Source organism: Athene cunicularia, unplaced genomic scaffold, assembly GCF_003259725.1.
Source record: "Athene cunicularia isolate RWA unplaced genomic scaffold, athCun1 chrLGE22_part1, whole genome shotgun sequence".
NCBI lineage: Eukaryota > Metazoa > Chordata > Aves > Strigiformes > Strigidae > Athene > Athene cunicularia.
In genome coordinates, this window is record NW_020799534.1 from 44,058 (window position 1) to 59,603 (window position 15,546).

At 62.9% G+C, this 15,546-nt stretch overlaps 1 protein-coding gene across 7 annotated transcripts in view; it reads left to right on the top strand.

Moving 5' to 3' along the window:
* Positions 1–15,300, top strand: part of HDAC7 (histone deacetylase 7) — a 47,619-nt gene extending 32,319 nt beyond the window's left edge. For 6 of the 7 annotated variants that reach the window (XM_026867640.1, XM_026867646.1, XM_026867645.1 and 3 more), the window contains exons 4-25: positions 1,645–1,756; positions 2,204–2,319; positions 2,489–2,611; positions 3,271–3,380; positions 3,808–3,924; positions 4,147–4,345; positions 5,220–5,428; positions 5,709–5,918; positions 6,781–7,006; positions 7,560–7,693; positions 8,292–8,412; positions 8,632–8,681; positions 9,808–9,915; positions 10,076–10,131; positions 10,362–10,449; positions 10,747–10,866; positions 11,699–11,796; positions 11,891–12,009; positions 12,182–12,315; positions 12,427–12,511; positions 13,165–13,303; positions 13,839–15,300. In XM_026867640.1, the coding sequence (XP_026723441.1) occupies positions 1,645–1,756; positions 2,204–2,319; positions 2,489–2,611; positions 3,271–3,380; positions 3,808–3,924; positions 4,147–4,345; positions 5,220–5,428; positions 5,709–5,918; positions 6,781–7,006; positions 7,560–7,693; positions 8,292–8,412; positions 8,632–8,681; positions 9,808–9,915; positions 10,076–10,131; positions 10,362–10,449; positions 10,747–10,866; positions 11,699–11,796; positions 11,891–12,009; positions 12,182–12,315; positions 12,427–12,511; positions 13,165–13,303; positions 13,839–13,884 (2,720 nt within the window). In that variant the 3' untranslated portion in view covers positions 13,885–15,300. The remainder of the gene's footprint in view (positions 1–1,644; positions 1,757–2,203; positions 2,320–2,488; positions 2,612–3,270; positions 3,381–3,807; positions 3,925–4,146; positions 4,346–5,219; positions 5,429–5,708; positions 5,919–6,780; positions 7,007–7,559; positions 7,694–8,291; positions 8,413–8,631; positions 8,682–9,807; positions 9,916–10,075; positions 10,132–10,361; positions 10,450–10,746; positions 10,867–11,698; positions 11,797–11,890; positions 12,010–12,181; positions 12,316–12,426; positions 12,512–13,164; positions 13,304–13,838) is intronic. The other variant, XM_026867643.1, reaches the window with a different exon arrangement.
* The last annotated feature ends 246 nt before the right edge of the window (positions 15,301–15,546 follow it).

Sequence of the window (15,546 nt, forward strand, 5' to 3'; positions counted from 1 at the left end):
GCGCTCGGTGCCTGCCTGCAGCCAAGAGAGCGACTTGGTGTCCCCGGGGAAGTCTGGTCCTTCTGAGCAGCCAGCAGCGGTGCCAGCGAGTTGCACTTAGCAGCTGGCAGGAGATTTAATTTTTTTTAGCCCTGGCCTCGCTGGTGTTTGTCCGTCACGATGCCAACCAGGTAGTCACAACCCATCTCCACGCTACCGCTGCTTCGTGCCCTCTGGCCCCTGCAGCTGATGGTGCTTGTGACCGCGCTGGGCAGGGCCTGAATTTGCCTCTTGAACTTGCCAGCCCCAGGCCGGAGCACCCGTGGCAGTGGGGAGAGCTTACTGGGTCCCCCCATGCTGGGCAGAAAGGTTTGCAAACCCCGTCCGGCTGCGATCTCCCTGCGCCATCTAGTGCCAGTCGCCGCAGGGTGCTCGCAGGGAGCTCGCTCTGAGCTTTGGGGTGCACAGAGCCCTGCAGCCCCCCCCCAAAGATGCAGCTGCAGCATTTGTCAGACACACTGCGTCCATCCCAGTGTCCGTCAGCCTGCTGTCCGCCCGTCTGTCCAGCCTGAGCTGTGTCGGGCTGCTGTTTTCTCTCAGCTCCGCCGTGCTTCCCAGCGTCGATGGGGCTGATTTGCAGCGCTGAGAACACAGGGCCTGCCCTGCCCGTGCCATTCCCGAGCATGCAGCACCCGCAGACCTGGTCAGCTTAGCATGGCTGGGCGTGACTGACGGCCTCTTCATGCAATCTGGGAGTTAATCATGCAAATTCATCACGGAATTTATGCTTGGAGGTGCTGAACGCTGGCCCGGAAGCATGAAGCATCCCTATTGTAACCACAGAACGTTCCCGCTGGAACAGACAATGGGGACACGGCCTGAAATGGGTGGGAGGATGGGAACAGGCCCACGTTTGAGTGGGGAACCACACAGGAGGCTCACGGCAGCTGGGGGCTGGTGGCCACAGCACCCTGCCACGGTCAGTCCTCTGCAGGGCGGGTGTTTCAGCCGGGCGCTGAGCGTGGGTCACTGCCGTGGTGTTTGCCAGGGGGTTGTGGTAAGTCTCAGGCTCTTCTGGAAGAGCCTCAAAGCTGTCCCCTGAACTCTGTGGAGATGCTCTTTCTCTTGCTGTCCTCGTCTGGGGGCAGAGCGTGGCTGCGTGGGGAGCTGAGGCGCAGGACCAGCAGAGCTGTGTGCCGGCAGCACGTAACACAGGCTCAAAGAGCCCCGGGGCACGGTGTCTCTGGAGAGGCTTCAGAAGGATCCCGTGCACCTGTGGGAGCTTTGTCACTGCTTTACGGGCCGCCCTGTGCTTTCATGGCCTCTTTATTCTGCAGGTGTCAGCGTATACCTGCTCTCTCTGGCTCGGATGAAGCAGGCAGGTCTGCAGCTGAGACTCTGCCTCTCACCAGCCACGCTCAGGATGCTCAGGCAAAAAACCAGGGCTCCTGAGGTGATGTGGGAGAGCTGAGGGTGGGACAGGGATCCTTCCTGTTTGGGAAACTCCAGTGGTCCAGCTGACCTTTCTCTCCCTGAGCCAACCTCGACCTGAGAAGCGCAGCACCTCCGCAGGGGTTTGTCGGTGTCTGTGTGGTTGTAGGAGCTGTGGGGCCGTGCTCCGTGTCGGCTCTCGGCCCAGCGTGGTCACTGCTGGTCTTTCTGCAGGTGCCGTGGCCAGCACAGTGGTGAAGCAGAAGCTGGCTGAGGTCATCCTGAAGAAGCAGCAGGCAGCTTTGGAGAGGACCAGCAACCCCAACCCTTCAGCCATGCCCTACAGGTAAAGCACGGGCATCCTCAGGACCCGGAAAAGGTGGCTGTTTATCTTGGGCAAGATCTTGCCAGTATCTTCTGCTTCCTGGTCTTTAGAGATACTGTTTTGCTAATGTCTGTTGGGGTGAGGTAGCTTGGTAGCTTGCGGGAGGTGGATGAAGCTCCCACATTGTTTTCCTTGACCTTCTTGGGCTTTGATGGCTTGTCCCACTCCTGACCCAAAAAGTACTGTCAGGCTTCTTGTGTTTTGTCCCAAGACAAGCCAAAACCAGCAGCTGGATCCCTTCTATAGGTGCCTGTGGCAGTGGACAGGACAAGCCTTTCTGGCCACTGGCAGAAGAGCTGACACGTGCTCAGGAGAGGCGATGGCCACCCTTGTGTTGGAGGGGACGGTGTGGGTGGCACATGGCTGACAACTGGGAACAGTCTCTGATGAGGCAGCTTCTCCCTGCAGGTCTCTGGAACCTCTGGATCCTGAGGGCCCTTCCCCTCCTGTGCTCAGCACCTTCCTGCCCCCCGTCCCCAGCACTTCTCTTGACCCCCCAGAGCATTTTCCGCTCCGTAAGACAGGTAAGGCCTTGGGGATAACGCCAGCTCCCTCCCACTGCGACACCGTCCCAGCCCGCTTGCCGGGGTCAGCTGGAGCTGAGCATTGGGGTGCCCTGGCCCTGGGGAGCCAGCATCATTGCCCCCATCAGCAGCGGGGCCGGGACTAACCAAACGCCTTGTCTGCTCCCAGCGTCTGAGCCCAACCTGAAGGTGCGTTGCAAGCCCAGGAAGTGCCTTGACCGACGCAAGAACCCCCTGACACGGAAGGAGAGTGCTCCCCCCTCGCTGAAGAGGCGGCCGCCCGAGGCCATCGGTGAGGGCTTCGCCTGGACCCCGAGACCTTGGGCTTTGGGGAGACCTTGGGGTGATCCTGGGCCGTGTCTCCAGGGCTTGGCACGTTACCAGCGCCCTCTCGGGTCACAGCCCACGGAGGGAGCTCTGCTGTGGTGCTGCAGGGATAGATGAGCCGGGAAGGGGTGTTGCTGCAGCTGTACCCGGCTGCTTTCCTTTCCAAAGGGTTAACTTTGGCTTCCAAAGCCTCATTTTGGTGGCCCAGAGGCCCAGCTGTAGTTTGCAGCATTTCCTTTCTAAAGTCCAAAGCCACGTTGTTACTCTCCATCCCCTCGTTTTCAGGCTCCAAAGAGGCATTTTTAGGATCCAGGCAGGCATTTAGAGGGTCCAGGCTGTATCTGGAATGTCCAAACCCTCCTTTATGTAGTCCAAACCCTTCTTGTAGGGCCCAAAGCCTCATTCTACAAGGCTGGAAGGGTCCAAGACCCAAAACAAATGCAGCTGGTGAGGATTGCTGACCCGCTGGCAGGGTCCCCTCTGCGCTGAAGGGAGATTTGGCCCTGGGAGGGTGGTGGATGGCTGTCAGATGGAGCGGGGGGGCTCTGAAGGGCTGGGGCAGGGGCTCTGCAGCCCTTCTCTGGGTTCTCGTGCCCATCGCCCCCATTTCTCTGCCCCACGCAGACTCCTCCCCGAGCAGCAGCAGCACCCCCGTGTCGGGCTGCAGCTCTCCCAACGACAGCCTCCCCGCCGAGCACGGAGCCCTCCCCGCCGCCTCCGGCATGGCCCACGAGGTGAGTTACGGTGGCCCCGTGGCCACAGCTCTTGTCGTTGGGGCTTCCTGGCCCCAAGGTCGGGGGCCCTGATCTCCTGCTGCCGTCTGAGGCTCAGGCGAAGGTAACATCCCCCTGAGGGACCCCAGCCCTGAACCCCACTGCCCAGGAGCTGCCCTCAGCCCTGCTCTCCCCGCACGGCGGGACCCTCTGCCCGGCCCAGCGCTGCTCCTGACACGCTCCCCTCCTTTGCAGTGCGTGGTTCTTGTCTCCTGGTGGATGTGCTGTCCCCACGGGTCCCTGATGCCCCTTGCCCTGGCCTCAGGTGTCCCCCCCCCAGCCAACTGGGCCTCAGCCACCCTCTTCTGCTGCCCTGCCAAAGCTGCTTGTCCCACGCTGAGCTCTGCTGCTGCTGGAGCAGGAGACTAATGAATTGTGTTTGGTGCAGACACCCCTGGCCCAGCGCCTGATGATGCAGGAGAGCTCCCTGGCCCAGTTTGCCCTGCCGAGTACAGCCTCCCTTCCGGCCATCACGCTGGGATTGCCGGCTACCACTAGCGCCAGGGTAGGTAGCCAGGTTCTAGGTAGCCCCAGAATTGGGCAGAGGGTCCCCAGGGCGGGCAGGAGAAGCCCTTTCCTTTAGGCCTGGGGTTCCTGGGGTAACACCAGGCGTTGTGTGCTGGCACTGAGTACTCACAGGTGCTGCCCATGGGCACGGTGGGGATGTGCATCCCCTCCTGGGGTGTGTCCTGGCAGGTTGCTAACCCAGTCCTCCTCCTCCCCGCAGGGAGAGGCAGATCGCCGACCCCTCTCCAGCCTGGCACACCGGGTGCCTGTGCTGAACGGACCCGTCCTCGCGGGCACGCACTCGCCCATGTTCATACCTGCTGGCTTGGAGCAGCACGAGGCTGGGAGCCCCTTATCCCCTCGGCTCCAGCCCGTCATCATCCTCGAGCCCTCGGTCACCCACACTCCGCTGGTGGCGGGTAAGTGTCGAGCTCGGGGACAGGCACCGAGGCTGTGTCAGCGCCGGAGGGCTCAGCCTGGAGCGTTGCTCGGGGCAGGCAGGTGTTCTGGGTGCTGGGAAAGCCCAGTAGCCTTGATTTTGCCATTACTGTCCCACGAGCCAGGGCTGAAGGAAGGGGAGATGGTGAACCTGGTTCTGGCTGGCCAGCGAGCACGTCCTTGCCACATGCCACGGCCCTGACAGTGCAGAGAGAGCCGTAGCTTTGGCTTTTCCCTCCAGCTGCCCCTTGCCCTGCCTGAGCTGGGCTGGCGTGGAGCTGTTCACCCTTCCCACAGCCCAGAAGCCACCTCCACGGGGCCTTTCCTGCCTCTTCCTGGGCTCCTGTGCCAGCAGCTTTCGCTGCAGACCCTGTGTTGAGCAGGGCCGAGCAGAGCCCTTGGCTGTGCCTCTAGCTGCCTTGTTCCCCCCAGCCCCTCTAGGGAATCCCCTCTGGCTGTTGCAGAAAGAGAAGCAGCTCCTTTGTGCTGCTCCAGGGCTCCATCTCTCCCTGCCCTCTGATACCTGCAGTGAAGGAAGCTTCTCCCACTGAGGATGAAGCTGAGGCGGGGACAGAGGGGATTGAGTTCAGCCAGATCCTGTCGTCAGAGCGCTGGTGGCTGTGTGATGCCAAAGCGATGGGGACAGAAGGAGGGGAGCCATAAAGGCACAGCCCATCCCTCCTGGCCTACCAGATACTGGGCTCCAGGGCAGGGTTTTTAGGGCTCTCTGGGGCTGGTCTGCCTGGGTGCAGACAGCCCTGCTGCTTGTCACGGTGTGGACTGACAGCTCTGCAGGGTGTCACGTCTGCCCGGCGCACGTGGCCACCCCTCACCTCTCCTTCCTCTCCCCTCCAGTGCCAGGTCTGGGAACGGTCCCCTTCTCCTTTGCCCCCTCACTCATCTCTGCAGAGCGCCTGTCGCTCCCAGGCCACCACAAACCGCTGGGCAGGACCCGCTCGGAGCCCCTGCCCCAGAACCCCAAGGCCATCCAGCAGCAACTGGTGTACCAGCAGCATCACACCCAGTTCCTGGAGAGACTCAAGCAGCAGACGCACCTGGGGAAGGTCAGTGATGGTGGCACAGCCTGGGCGAGCAGGAGGCGGTGGGAGAGAGGTGCTGGGAGGGTGCAGGATGTGTCCTTGCGAGCGCCACACGTCCAGGACACACGAGATGCTGCCATGCCCACACTCAGAGCAGCAAGCTGAGGGTACCTGCTCAGCTTCCTTGGCTCCCACATCCATTGTGCTCCTCCCCGAGTTGCCCTGCCGCCCCTCCGGGACCTTCTCGGCCTCGGCCTGTCCCCTGCCACCTCCCCGTGCTCACTGCTGACCTCTCCGGCCGCAGCGCATGGTGAAATCCAGCGAGAAGCCCCGTCTGCGGCAGATCCCCTCCTCGGAGGACATGGAGGCTGAGGGGACGCTCCCGGAGGCCGGGACTGAGAGCAGCGACCTGGCCAGGGCACGCGTGGAGCCCCAACGGCCGGGGAGCGGCGTGAAGGAGCCCGAGAGGACGCAGAAGATGATGCAGCCTCAAGAGGAGCTTGTCCTACAGCAGGTACACGTGGGCTGGCGGGGATGAGAGAGCCCCTGGGGGGGCTGAAGCAGCCTTTGCCCTCCTGGGCACACGAGCCCACGGGCAGAAGCCACAGTGCCTTCCCCAGCTGCCCCAAGCTGCGCAGAGCCCTCGGCATGGTTTGGAACCATCGTAACAGGCTGAGGAGCGGGAGGAAGGGGTGGACTTCCCCACCTGGTCCCTCTCTCCTGTTGTGGCTGAATTGCTTTGAGCAGTAGCCCCAGACAGGCAGCACGCAGAGATCCCTGTTCTGCAATTAGGAGTGATTCTTCTTTTCATCCCTTGGCATCTCCCATTTGAGGCTTTGCACAAACCCAGCGAAGCCAGCAGCTTCCCGAGCCTGGGAGGATTCAGATCAGCCCCTGAGAGCCACCTCGTGACGGGTCCTGTGTGGGTCGGGCCACCAGCACCGTGTCTGTTCCGTCCTGCAGCCCGGGGTTGGGACGGAGGAGAGCTGCGGCCACCCTGCGTGTCAGCAAGGCCGGGCATTATCCCCAGGTCACTGGGCACCATCCTTTAAATTTCTGGGCACCGTCCTCCAAATTTCTGGGGACCATCCTCCAGATTTCTGAGCACCGGCCTGCAGGTCTCTGGGCACCGTCCCCGCGTTGCTGCACCTTGCAGCAGGGCCGCCCAGCGCTGCGGGGCTGCGCCAGCAGAGAGCAGCAGATGCTGCCTGACGTGTCCCAGCTCCCGCAAACCGGCTCCGAGTCCCCACAGCGTGGAGGGGGCTGTTGGGATCCAGCCCCCGGGAGGGTGCCCAGGGCAGGGCTCCCTTCCCCGTGCCGGGTGCTGCTGCTCTCTCCTCTCCGGAGCCTCGCTCACCGCTGCGTCTCTCCGTCAGGCCTATCTCTGGGATTCCTACCAGCGTGCGCAGCAGCAGCTCCTCAAGAGACAGCCCTTGGCCGACTCCCCCATGGTCCCCACCATCCATGCGGGGCACAGGCCCCTCTCCAGGGCCCAGTCATCTCCTGCCACTGCCACGGTCTCCCTTCCCGCCCAGGATACGGCCTCCAAGACGCTCTCCCTGCCCGTGCAGGAGCAGCCAGCCAAGCCACACTTCACCACAGGTATGGCCCGGCCCCTCTGCGGCGCTGATCCTGGCTGGAGCAGCCGCAGGGGCTGGGGACGAGAGCTGGGGATGCCCAGGTGGAGCTTAGCATCAGTCCTGGGCACTCCCAGGCTCATAAATCACAGAATCATCTCGGTTGGGAAAGATCCTCCAGTCCAACCATTAACCTCACACTCCACCAGCTCCATCAGCGCTGGGTCAACCCAAATAAATGTTTGGGAGTGCTCTGGCTGGCTGCAAAAAGAGCAGAGCGAGCCACGGGGGGCCCCTTCTCCTTATCTGAGGTGGCTTTTCCAAGCAGGACTTTTCCTTCTGGCCCCTTGGCTGCCATCCTGGTCCAGCAGCACTGGCAAGGTGCAGCTCTCCTGCGTACCCGGGGCAGGATTTGCTTCGAGCACGTTGGGACGGAGGCTTCCATGATCTGAGGGGGGTGTTTCAGGCAAACTAAATAGTTACGGGTGTTCAGGCTCTCAGCCAGCCCCTGAAAAGGAGCTGAATTAAGGTCGGTGCTGTCGAGATGGGACAGGCCGGTCTCTCCTTGTGCGTTGCAGGGCTGGTTTACGACTCGGTGATGCTCAAGCACCAGTGCTCCTGCGGTGACAACAGCAACCACCCGGAGCACGCGGGCAGGATCCAGAGCATCTGGTCCCGTCTGCAGGAGCGGGGGCTGCGCAGCCAGTGCGAGGTGAGCGCAGGCGGCGGAGGGGGAGATGCTGGGACGAGCAGATCTCCTGCTAATGCTGCGTTAGGGCAGCCCGCTCCCACCTCCATCCCTTTTGCTCCCAGATCTTTCCAGCCTCTTCGAGGGCTTGGACTTGTCCGTTGCGGGCTGTGCCGAGCTGGGGCGTGCTGTTCTGCCCATCTCCAGCTTCGCGTGGCAGCAGCAGTCTGCTCTGCTGGAAGATGGGTGTAGGGAGAGGTGTGATCCCTACCGAGACAGGGTTTTGCCAGCTCTGGGAACATCAGTGTTGGTTCCAGTCTGTGAGAAACCCTGCCCTGGCCTAGCGGGGTCTGCACAAGGCTCTGCAGTTGTAGGAAGGCGGTGCTGGGATTTCCTGCCTGCTCCCTGCCTGCTCCTTTGCAGGCAAATTTGCAGGGGGGTGCTCAAGGTCAAATCCAGTGCCAGAAGTGCAGTGCTCAGCCCTGCAGCTGTGTCCCCAGCCGCGGTGGCACGAGGTGTGGCCGTGCTAGGACAGCAAGGACGTGCCACCTCCACCCTCGGAGGTGGCAGAGCCTCTGTGTCCTACCTGGGGCGGCTCGGTCACAGCCCCTGTCTGTCACAGTGTCTGCGGGGACGCAAGGCCACCCTGGAAGAGCTGCAGTGTGTCCACAGCGAGCGCCACGTCTTCCTCTACGGCACCAACCCCCTCAACCGCCTCAAACTGGACAACGGGAAGCTGGCGGGTGAGTCCAGACCCACAGCCGTGCCCCCCCGATGCCAGCACCCCTGCGGCGCGTCTGGGGGCACCCTCAGGCAGGGGGGGACTGTGCCATGCAGCTCCCCGGGGAGCTGCTCCTCCTGATTGTGGCCGAGCAGCCAGGCCAAACCTCCCTCCTTGGTGCCCCCGTGCCGTGCGCCCGGTTCCCCAGCTCTGAAGTCCTCCCTGTCCCCTCTCTCCGCAGGGATCCTGTCGCAGCGGATGTTCGTCATGCTGCCCTGCGGAGGGGTGGGGGTGAGTGCTCCATTTCTGCTCTGCCCGCTTTCGGACGGGGTTTTTCCTTTCTTCTGTCCCCAGCGAGGGCCTTCTCACGGGCTTGAGTGGAGAGGGAGCTCCCGAAGCCGTTGGGCAGCCTCAGGTGGGAGCGCTCCGTCTGCGGGCAAGATGTTGTGTCAGAGCCTGCACCCCCCTGTCCTTGGGATGGTCCCAAGCGTCCCACCCTTGAAAGGGGGATCCTTTACGCCTCCTCACTCCAGGGAACCCACCAGCCAGGAGCCCCTCAGAGCCATTTGGCAGAGCCCGGGGCCTTAGAAGCGAGCGAGCTGGCGGGACGGCGGGGGGAAGCCACAAGCCGTGCCCTCTGCTGAGGCGGGGGGGTGTCACGGGGGCAGCAGCTCGCCGCTTCTCTCCAGACGCTCCTCGGCCTCTCCTCTCACAGCTTCTCATCCTGGTTTCTCTCCGTTCATTGCGTTCTCCTCTCTTCCTCTCTCCCCTGTCTCTATCCTTCTCTCTCTCTTTCAGGAAGGGCCTCACTCCGTGCCTTCCTGCTGCCTCTTCTGGTTCTTCTCCTCTCCTTGCCCCCGCTGCTGGGCACCAGCTCTTCTCAGCCCCGTTTGCATCTACTTTCCCTGCTCTGCCTCCCCCTCCCTGCTCTCCTCTCGCCCGCACCCCGAAGCCAGGGGGGCTGGAGCTGCCCCTCTCCGTGGGCAAAGGGGACCCATTGAGTTGCACACATGGCGTTGATCAGAAGAGACTTGAGTTTTCCAGCTCTGGCTCGGCCCTTGACGTGATCCTGATCAAACCAAGATGTTTGGTTAAACAATAAAATAAGATAAAGAAGGTAACGAGCGTTTTCTCAGTCACTCCTTCCAGCCCCCGGGTGCGGGGTGAGATGCTCCGCGCGGAGCTCGGCTGGGGGCTGGGGCTGTCGGCAGGCGCAGGACCTGCCGTCCTTGCCAGGATTACACCCTTGCCCCATTGTGTGCGAGGTGGTCCGGCTCCGCAGTGCCCGGCCCTTCAGCCCGGATGGGACTTGAACCCCTGGCCCCGAGCAGGGCGGCTGGCAGAGAGCGTGTGTCCCGTGACTGAGAGCTCCTCCACCGGTGCCTTGGCCCTGTCTGACCGCTGCCCTTGCTTCCAGGTGGACAGTGATACCATCTGGAACGAGCTGCATTCCTCCAACGCCGCTCGCTGGGCCGCGGGCAGCGTCACCGAGCTGGCCTTCAAGGTGGCCACCAGGGAGCTGAAGGTAGGCCGCCTTCACGCGGAGCTCTCAGAGCCCTGCGTTGCCCCGTGCCCGGGCAGGAGGGGGGCTGTGGGGTCTCGCTGGTGGTCCCTGGGCGCTCCCAGCCCTGTGTGATGCTGGGGGGCAGCAGCTCTGATCACCTTCGCCTCTCTTTTGTCCCCAGAACGGCTTCGCTGTGGTGCGGCCACCCGGACATCACGCGGATCCTTCCACTGCCATGTAAGGGCCCTTTCCCAACCTGCATGGCTTTGGCACGTGGGAAGCCCCAGAAAATATCTCCTTGGCTCAAAATCACTGACAGCTCCAGACTAAACTCCCCCGGGACCCATCTGTGTCCAGGCCAGAGGGAGAGGGGAGGGAGAGCCCATCCTTTGGGGAGCACGTGAGCCAGGAGGAAAGGGGGCTCAGGAAAGGCCCGAGCACTAACCAGCTCCAACTCCCTCTTGCAGGGGATTCTGCTTCTTTAACTCGGTGGCCATTGCTGCCAGGCAGCTGCAGCAGAAAGGGAAGCTCAGCAAGATCCTCATTGTGGACTGGGTAAGTCCCTCTGTCCCCCAGCACGTCCCTGCTCCTCCCCAGGACGTCCCCAGGAGCGGGTGTCTGCTCTGGGTTGGAACTGGAGCAGAGAACAGCAAAACCTTCAGGGACCGGCTGCCGGGAGCGTGGCTGGGAACCCCCCGGTGTGCCAGGATGGGGGATCCCAGCAGATCCTGAGGATGGGGGACCCAGCCCTGGGGCAGGGTAGAGATCCAGTTGCTTTTAGCTCCATGAGGCTGTTGGGCCACCCTGAAGGCTGAAAAAAAGAGCGTCCTCCCAATCCCTCTCTCCCTCCAGGATGTTCACCACGGCAACGGGACTCAGCAGATCTTCTACAGAGACCCCGACGTTCTCTACATCTCTTTGCATCGTCACGATGACGGCAACTTCTTCCCCGGTAGCGGGGCTGCTGCTGAGGTAAAAAACCATCACTGCCTGGTCCTGCCTGCTTCACCCCGCTGCCGGCAGAGCTGAGGCTTCACCCCGGCCGGCAGCCAGCAGCGCGGGGACAGTGTGATGGCTGCAAGGCTCTGGGAAATGTCAGGAAAATGGGCAGCTTTGCAAACCCAGCCAGCTCCCACGGGTGGCCAGGACACCCAGCCCTGCCTCCCCGGAGCCATCCAGCACTGCCCCAGCGTCCCACAGAATCCCAGAATCGCTCAGGTTGGAAAAGCCCCTCGGGATCATCGAGTCCAACCCTCAGCCCGACTCTACAAAGTTCTCCCCTACCCCACATCCCCCCACAGCTCATCCCAATGGCCCTTGGGGGACTCCCCCCTCCCTGGGCAGCCTGTTCCACTCTCTGACCACTCTTCCGTGAAACATTTTCTCCTCCCGCCCAGCCTGACCCTCCCCTGGGGCAGTTTCCAGCCGTTCCCTCTTGTCCTGTCCCTGATCCCCTGGGAGCAGAGCCCAGCCCCAGCCTCTCCACAACGTCCTGTCAGGAGCTGCAGAGAGGGATGAGGGCTCCCCTCAGCTTCCTCCTCCTCACCCTGAACACTCCCAGCTCCTTCCCTGCCTCCTCACAGGATTTATTCTCCAGCCCTTCCCCAGCCTCGTTGCCCTCCTCTGCCCTCGCTCCAGCCCCTCCAGATCTCTCTGGGATTGAGGTGCCCAAACCTGGACCCAACCCTCCAGGTGTGGCCTCCCCAGTGCCGAGCACAGGGGGACTGTCACCCCCCTGCTCCTGCTGGCCACACTATTTCTAACACACGTCCAGGCCTTCACCCCTGTCCTTGCTCTCTCGCAGGTTGGTGCTGGTCCTGGTGAGGGATTTAACGTCAATGTAGCCTGGACTGGAGGGCTCGACCCCCCCATGGGTGACCCTGAGTATCTGGCTGCGTTCAGGTACTGCTCCTTGTGTTCCTGCTCCCCCCCTCTTCCCCTCCGTGTCAGGCTGAGCCAGCACTTAACACCTCTGACTTGTTTTTTCCCCACGCAGGACGGTGGTGATGCCGATTGCACACGAATTCTCCCCCGACGTGGTGCTGGTGTCAGCCGGCTTCGACGCAGCTGATGGCCACCCGCCGCCCCTGGGTGGCTACAAAGTCTCTGCTAAATGTGAGGAGGTGGAAGCGGCGCTGCGGGCTCGGGGCGGGTGGTTCCCGCTGCCCCCCCAGGCTGGGACACGGCGGCGGGGTGGCAGCTCTCCAGGAGAAGATCTTTGGGGTTGTACAGCCCTGGCATCTCGGGCAAGGAGGCTGACACCCCCGCCCTTGGGCTTCTCCTCCAGGCTTTGGCTACATGACGAAGCAGCTGATGAGCCTGGCTGGCGGAGCCATCGTCCTCGCGCTAGAAGGGGGCCATGACCTTACGGCCATCTGCGATGCGTCCGAGGCCTGTGTCTCAGCCCTGCTGGGCAACGAGGTGAGAGCTGGGGGCCAGCAGGTCGGTGCTGGGGGGGCTGCACTGGTGCTGCGAGCCGAGCCCTGGGCACCAGCTCCCTCCCGTTCACCCCCTCGTGTCTTCATTTGGCAGCTGGACCCTCTCCCAGAAGAAAGCATGAGGCAGAAACCAAACCCCAACGCTGTGCGCTCCTTGGAAACGGTGATCCAGGTCCAGAGTGAGTGTCCCAGGGCCGGGGTCTTGGCTGGTTAGTGAGGAAGGGCTGGGAGTGAGCATTTCCTCCCCTCTAGCAAACCCCACGACCTCCAAAGGCACACTGGGCATAAAAAACTCCAGTGGAGTCCTCCATCATCATCACAGAATCATCCGGGCTGCAAAAGCCCCTGAAGCTCCTCCAGCCCAACCATGAACCTCACCCTGACCCTTCCCAACTACCCCAGATCCCTCAGCGCTGGCTCAGCCCGACTCTTCAACCCCCCCAGGGATCCCGGGGACTCCCCCCTGCCCTGGGCAGCCCATTCCAACGCCCAACAGCCCCTTCTGCACAGAAATCCTTCCTCAGAGCCAGCCTGACCCTGCCCTGGGCAGCTTGAGGCCATTCCCTCGGGGCCTGGCGCTGGGGCCTTGGCTCCAGAGACTCATCCCATCTCTCTGCCCCCCCCGGCAGGGAGTTGCCGAGGGCCAGGAGGTCTCCCCTCAGCCTCCTCTTCTCCAGACTGAACCCCCCCAGTTCCCCCCAGCCGCTCCTCTTGTGCTCCAGACCCTCCTCATGGCAGGGGGATGCCCCGTGTGTGCATTCACTGCAAGGGGACCCCAGAGACCTGGGGCACCCCCGTCCTGGCACCTCCTGATCTTTTGCTTCTCCCACAGGTAAATACTGGGTGGCCGTGCAGCGCTTCGCCTCTAAGCTGGGCTGCTCCTTCCTGGAGGCTCAGCACCACGAGGCAGAAGAGGTGGAGACGGTCACAGCCTTGGCCTCCCTCTCGGTGGCCGTGATGGTGGAGAAGAGGTGATGCTCTAAATGGATCCCAGGAGATGTGGGTGCCCCTCCCTGCATGCCTGACTCCCAGTCTCGCTGACCACCAGCCAGATGAGCTGCCGGGGGGCTCAGATGCTGCTGGTGTGGGAGAGAGAAATTACAACCATCCTCCCCACCGAGAGCCCCGGGCCTGCGACCCTCAGATCCTGGCAGATCTGCCCTCAGGTCGGGGGTGAGGTCCTGCACCCGCATGGTCGGGACCTGGCCTGGCCTCTGGGAGATTCGGGGCTGGGCTCTTCCCAAACGAGATGAAAATGAGACCAAATCCTCCTCCCTTCCTTGGAGGCTGGAGGGGTGGGGGTGCACCACCTCCTTTCGGCAGGGTCCCCCCCTGCCCAGCACCTTTCCTCACCCTCACCAGGACTCAGCTGGAGCCTCTGTGGAGCGGGAAGCTCCAGCTGGCAAGCTGGGAGGCTTGTTGGCTCGCTCCAGGAGCTGCTGGGAGGGATGTGTTGTGTCACACAGGTCTCCTCCTTGTCTCAGGTGTGGTGTTTCTCCCTTTCAGGCCACAGGACGAGCCGATGGAGGAAGAGGAGCCCATGAACCAGTGATGAGCGGTGACGTTCTCTGCTCCCCTGCTTCCAGGATGGGACTGGACTCTCCTGAGCCCAGCGCTCGCTCTTCACTCCTGGCTTCCTGTTCGCCACATCATCCTCACTCCCCGAGTCACGGTCCTGAAACGGCCCTTTGGCTGCCGCCTCTGTGCGTCTCCCAGAAGGGACGTTCCTGCAGCCACCTGGAAGTTGTCCTCCTGCTCGGGACCGATGGAGAACCACGAACTCCCTCAGCACGGCGTGGCCTCGCAAACCTCCAACCGTGCCTGCCATCAGTCCCCAACCTCCAGGCCCTGAAACCCCTCCGGGGTTGTGCGAGAGGCCTCCACCCCTCTGGCACAGACCTGCCCTTCTCCTGGGACCTTCCTCACCCTCGGGGAAGGGGGTGGGTGTTGGGGTGGATGCTGTGGCCGTGCTGTGGGGGGTTAGAGCCACCCTTGGGACTGCACCCCGGCCGGGCAGCGACGCCTCTTGAGAATCAACCCCGTGTTTTGCTCGGGAGGGACAGACTCTGCCTCGTCCCGCGGAGGCTTCCTGGCTCCCCCTTGGTGACCGTGACACGGGCTCTGAGCTCATTCTGCACAGAAGGGTCCGGACGGCTGCGGGTGACGTCCCGACGCCCCACGGCTGGGCAAGAGCAAGGGCTGGAGTGGCTGCAGTGCCCGTGGGTCCTCCTAACCACTAACCAGAGCGTCAGCCTCTGGTGCCGGGGCTCTGATTTGCACTATTATACAATTGCCGTGTGCTAATGTGAACCTTACGTACTCTGCTTTCCGTGGGAATTTCGGGAACAAACACCTCTTCGTGTGGACTTGAGCCCTCTCCGGCGCCCGCTGACCTGACGACCTGGAGCCTGTAAGCCTGAAAGCGGGGCCAGCCCAGTTCTCTTCCAGTCACCTCCCCACCCTGCAGCTGCACCCCCAGCCCACCCCCAGCACCCCGCTGGGCTCCTCCAGTCGCCATCAGATCAAGTCCCGGTGCCCTCAGCTCGGTGCTCGGCTTCCCCAGGGCTGCCCCAAGCCTCGGCACTGCAGCGCCCAGCTCTGTCCAGGCTGTTTTGGGGTGACAGAGGCGGTGTCAGGCTCCCCCCTAAGTGAGGCATCCGGCTAGAGCTGCCACCTTCCCACCTGGGACTGCAGCAGGGCCCCCCGGCTGGCTCCTCACCCCCTCCAGAGCCTTCCCCTCGTCCTCCCCCCGTGTCCTGGGGGTTGTCCCCCAAGGATGGGTCCCCCCCCTTGGGTGTCGGGGTGCTGGGCTGCAGCAGGGGCTGGGGCCGAGGGGATGGATGGAATCCTGAGACCTGGCTGAGCTTGGGAGGCGGCCAGGTCCCTCTGCAGGCACAGGGAGGAGATTTTGTAAAAAAAGAAAAAAAACAACAAAACAAAACAAAAAAAAGACCTTGGAAGAATAAAACATTTCTGTGTCTCAGACTGCCCAGAGCTGGGGTCCAGCAGCACCGGCCGGGGGCACGGGGCAGGGTGTGAGTTCCCCCAGTGACACACAGAGCGTGCGTTCCCCCCCCCGGGGCTGCCTCCGGGCTGCTGGGGGACACCTTGGGCAGGAAGGGGTTAAAAGGCACCCCAAAACCTTTCTGTGTGGTCTCCAGAGCAGATGTAGCGGCTGTCCCTCCCCCCTTGGGGCCTCCCTGCCAGGTGGGCT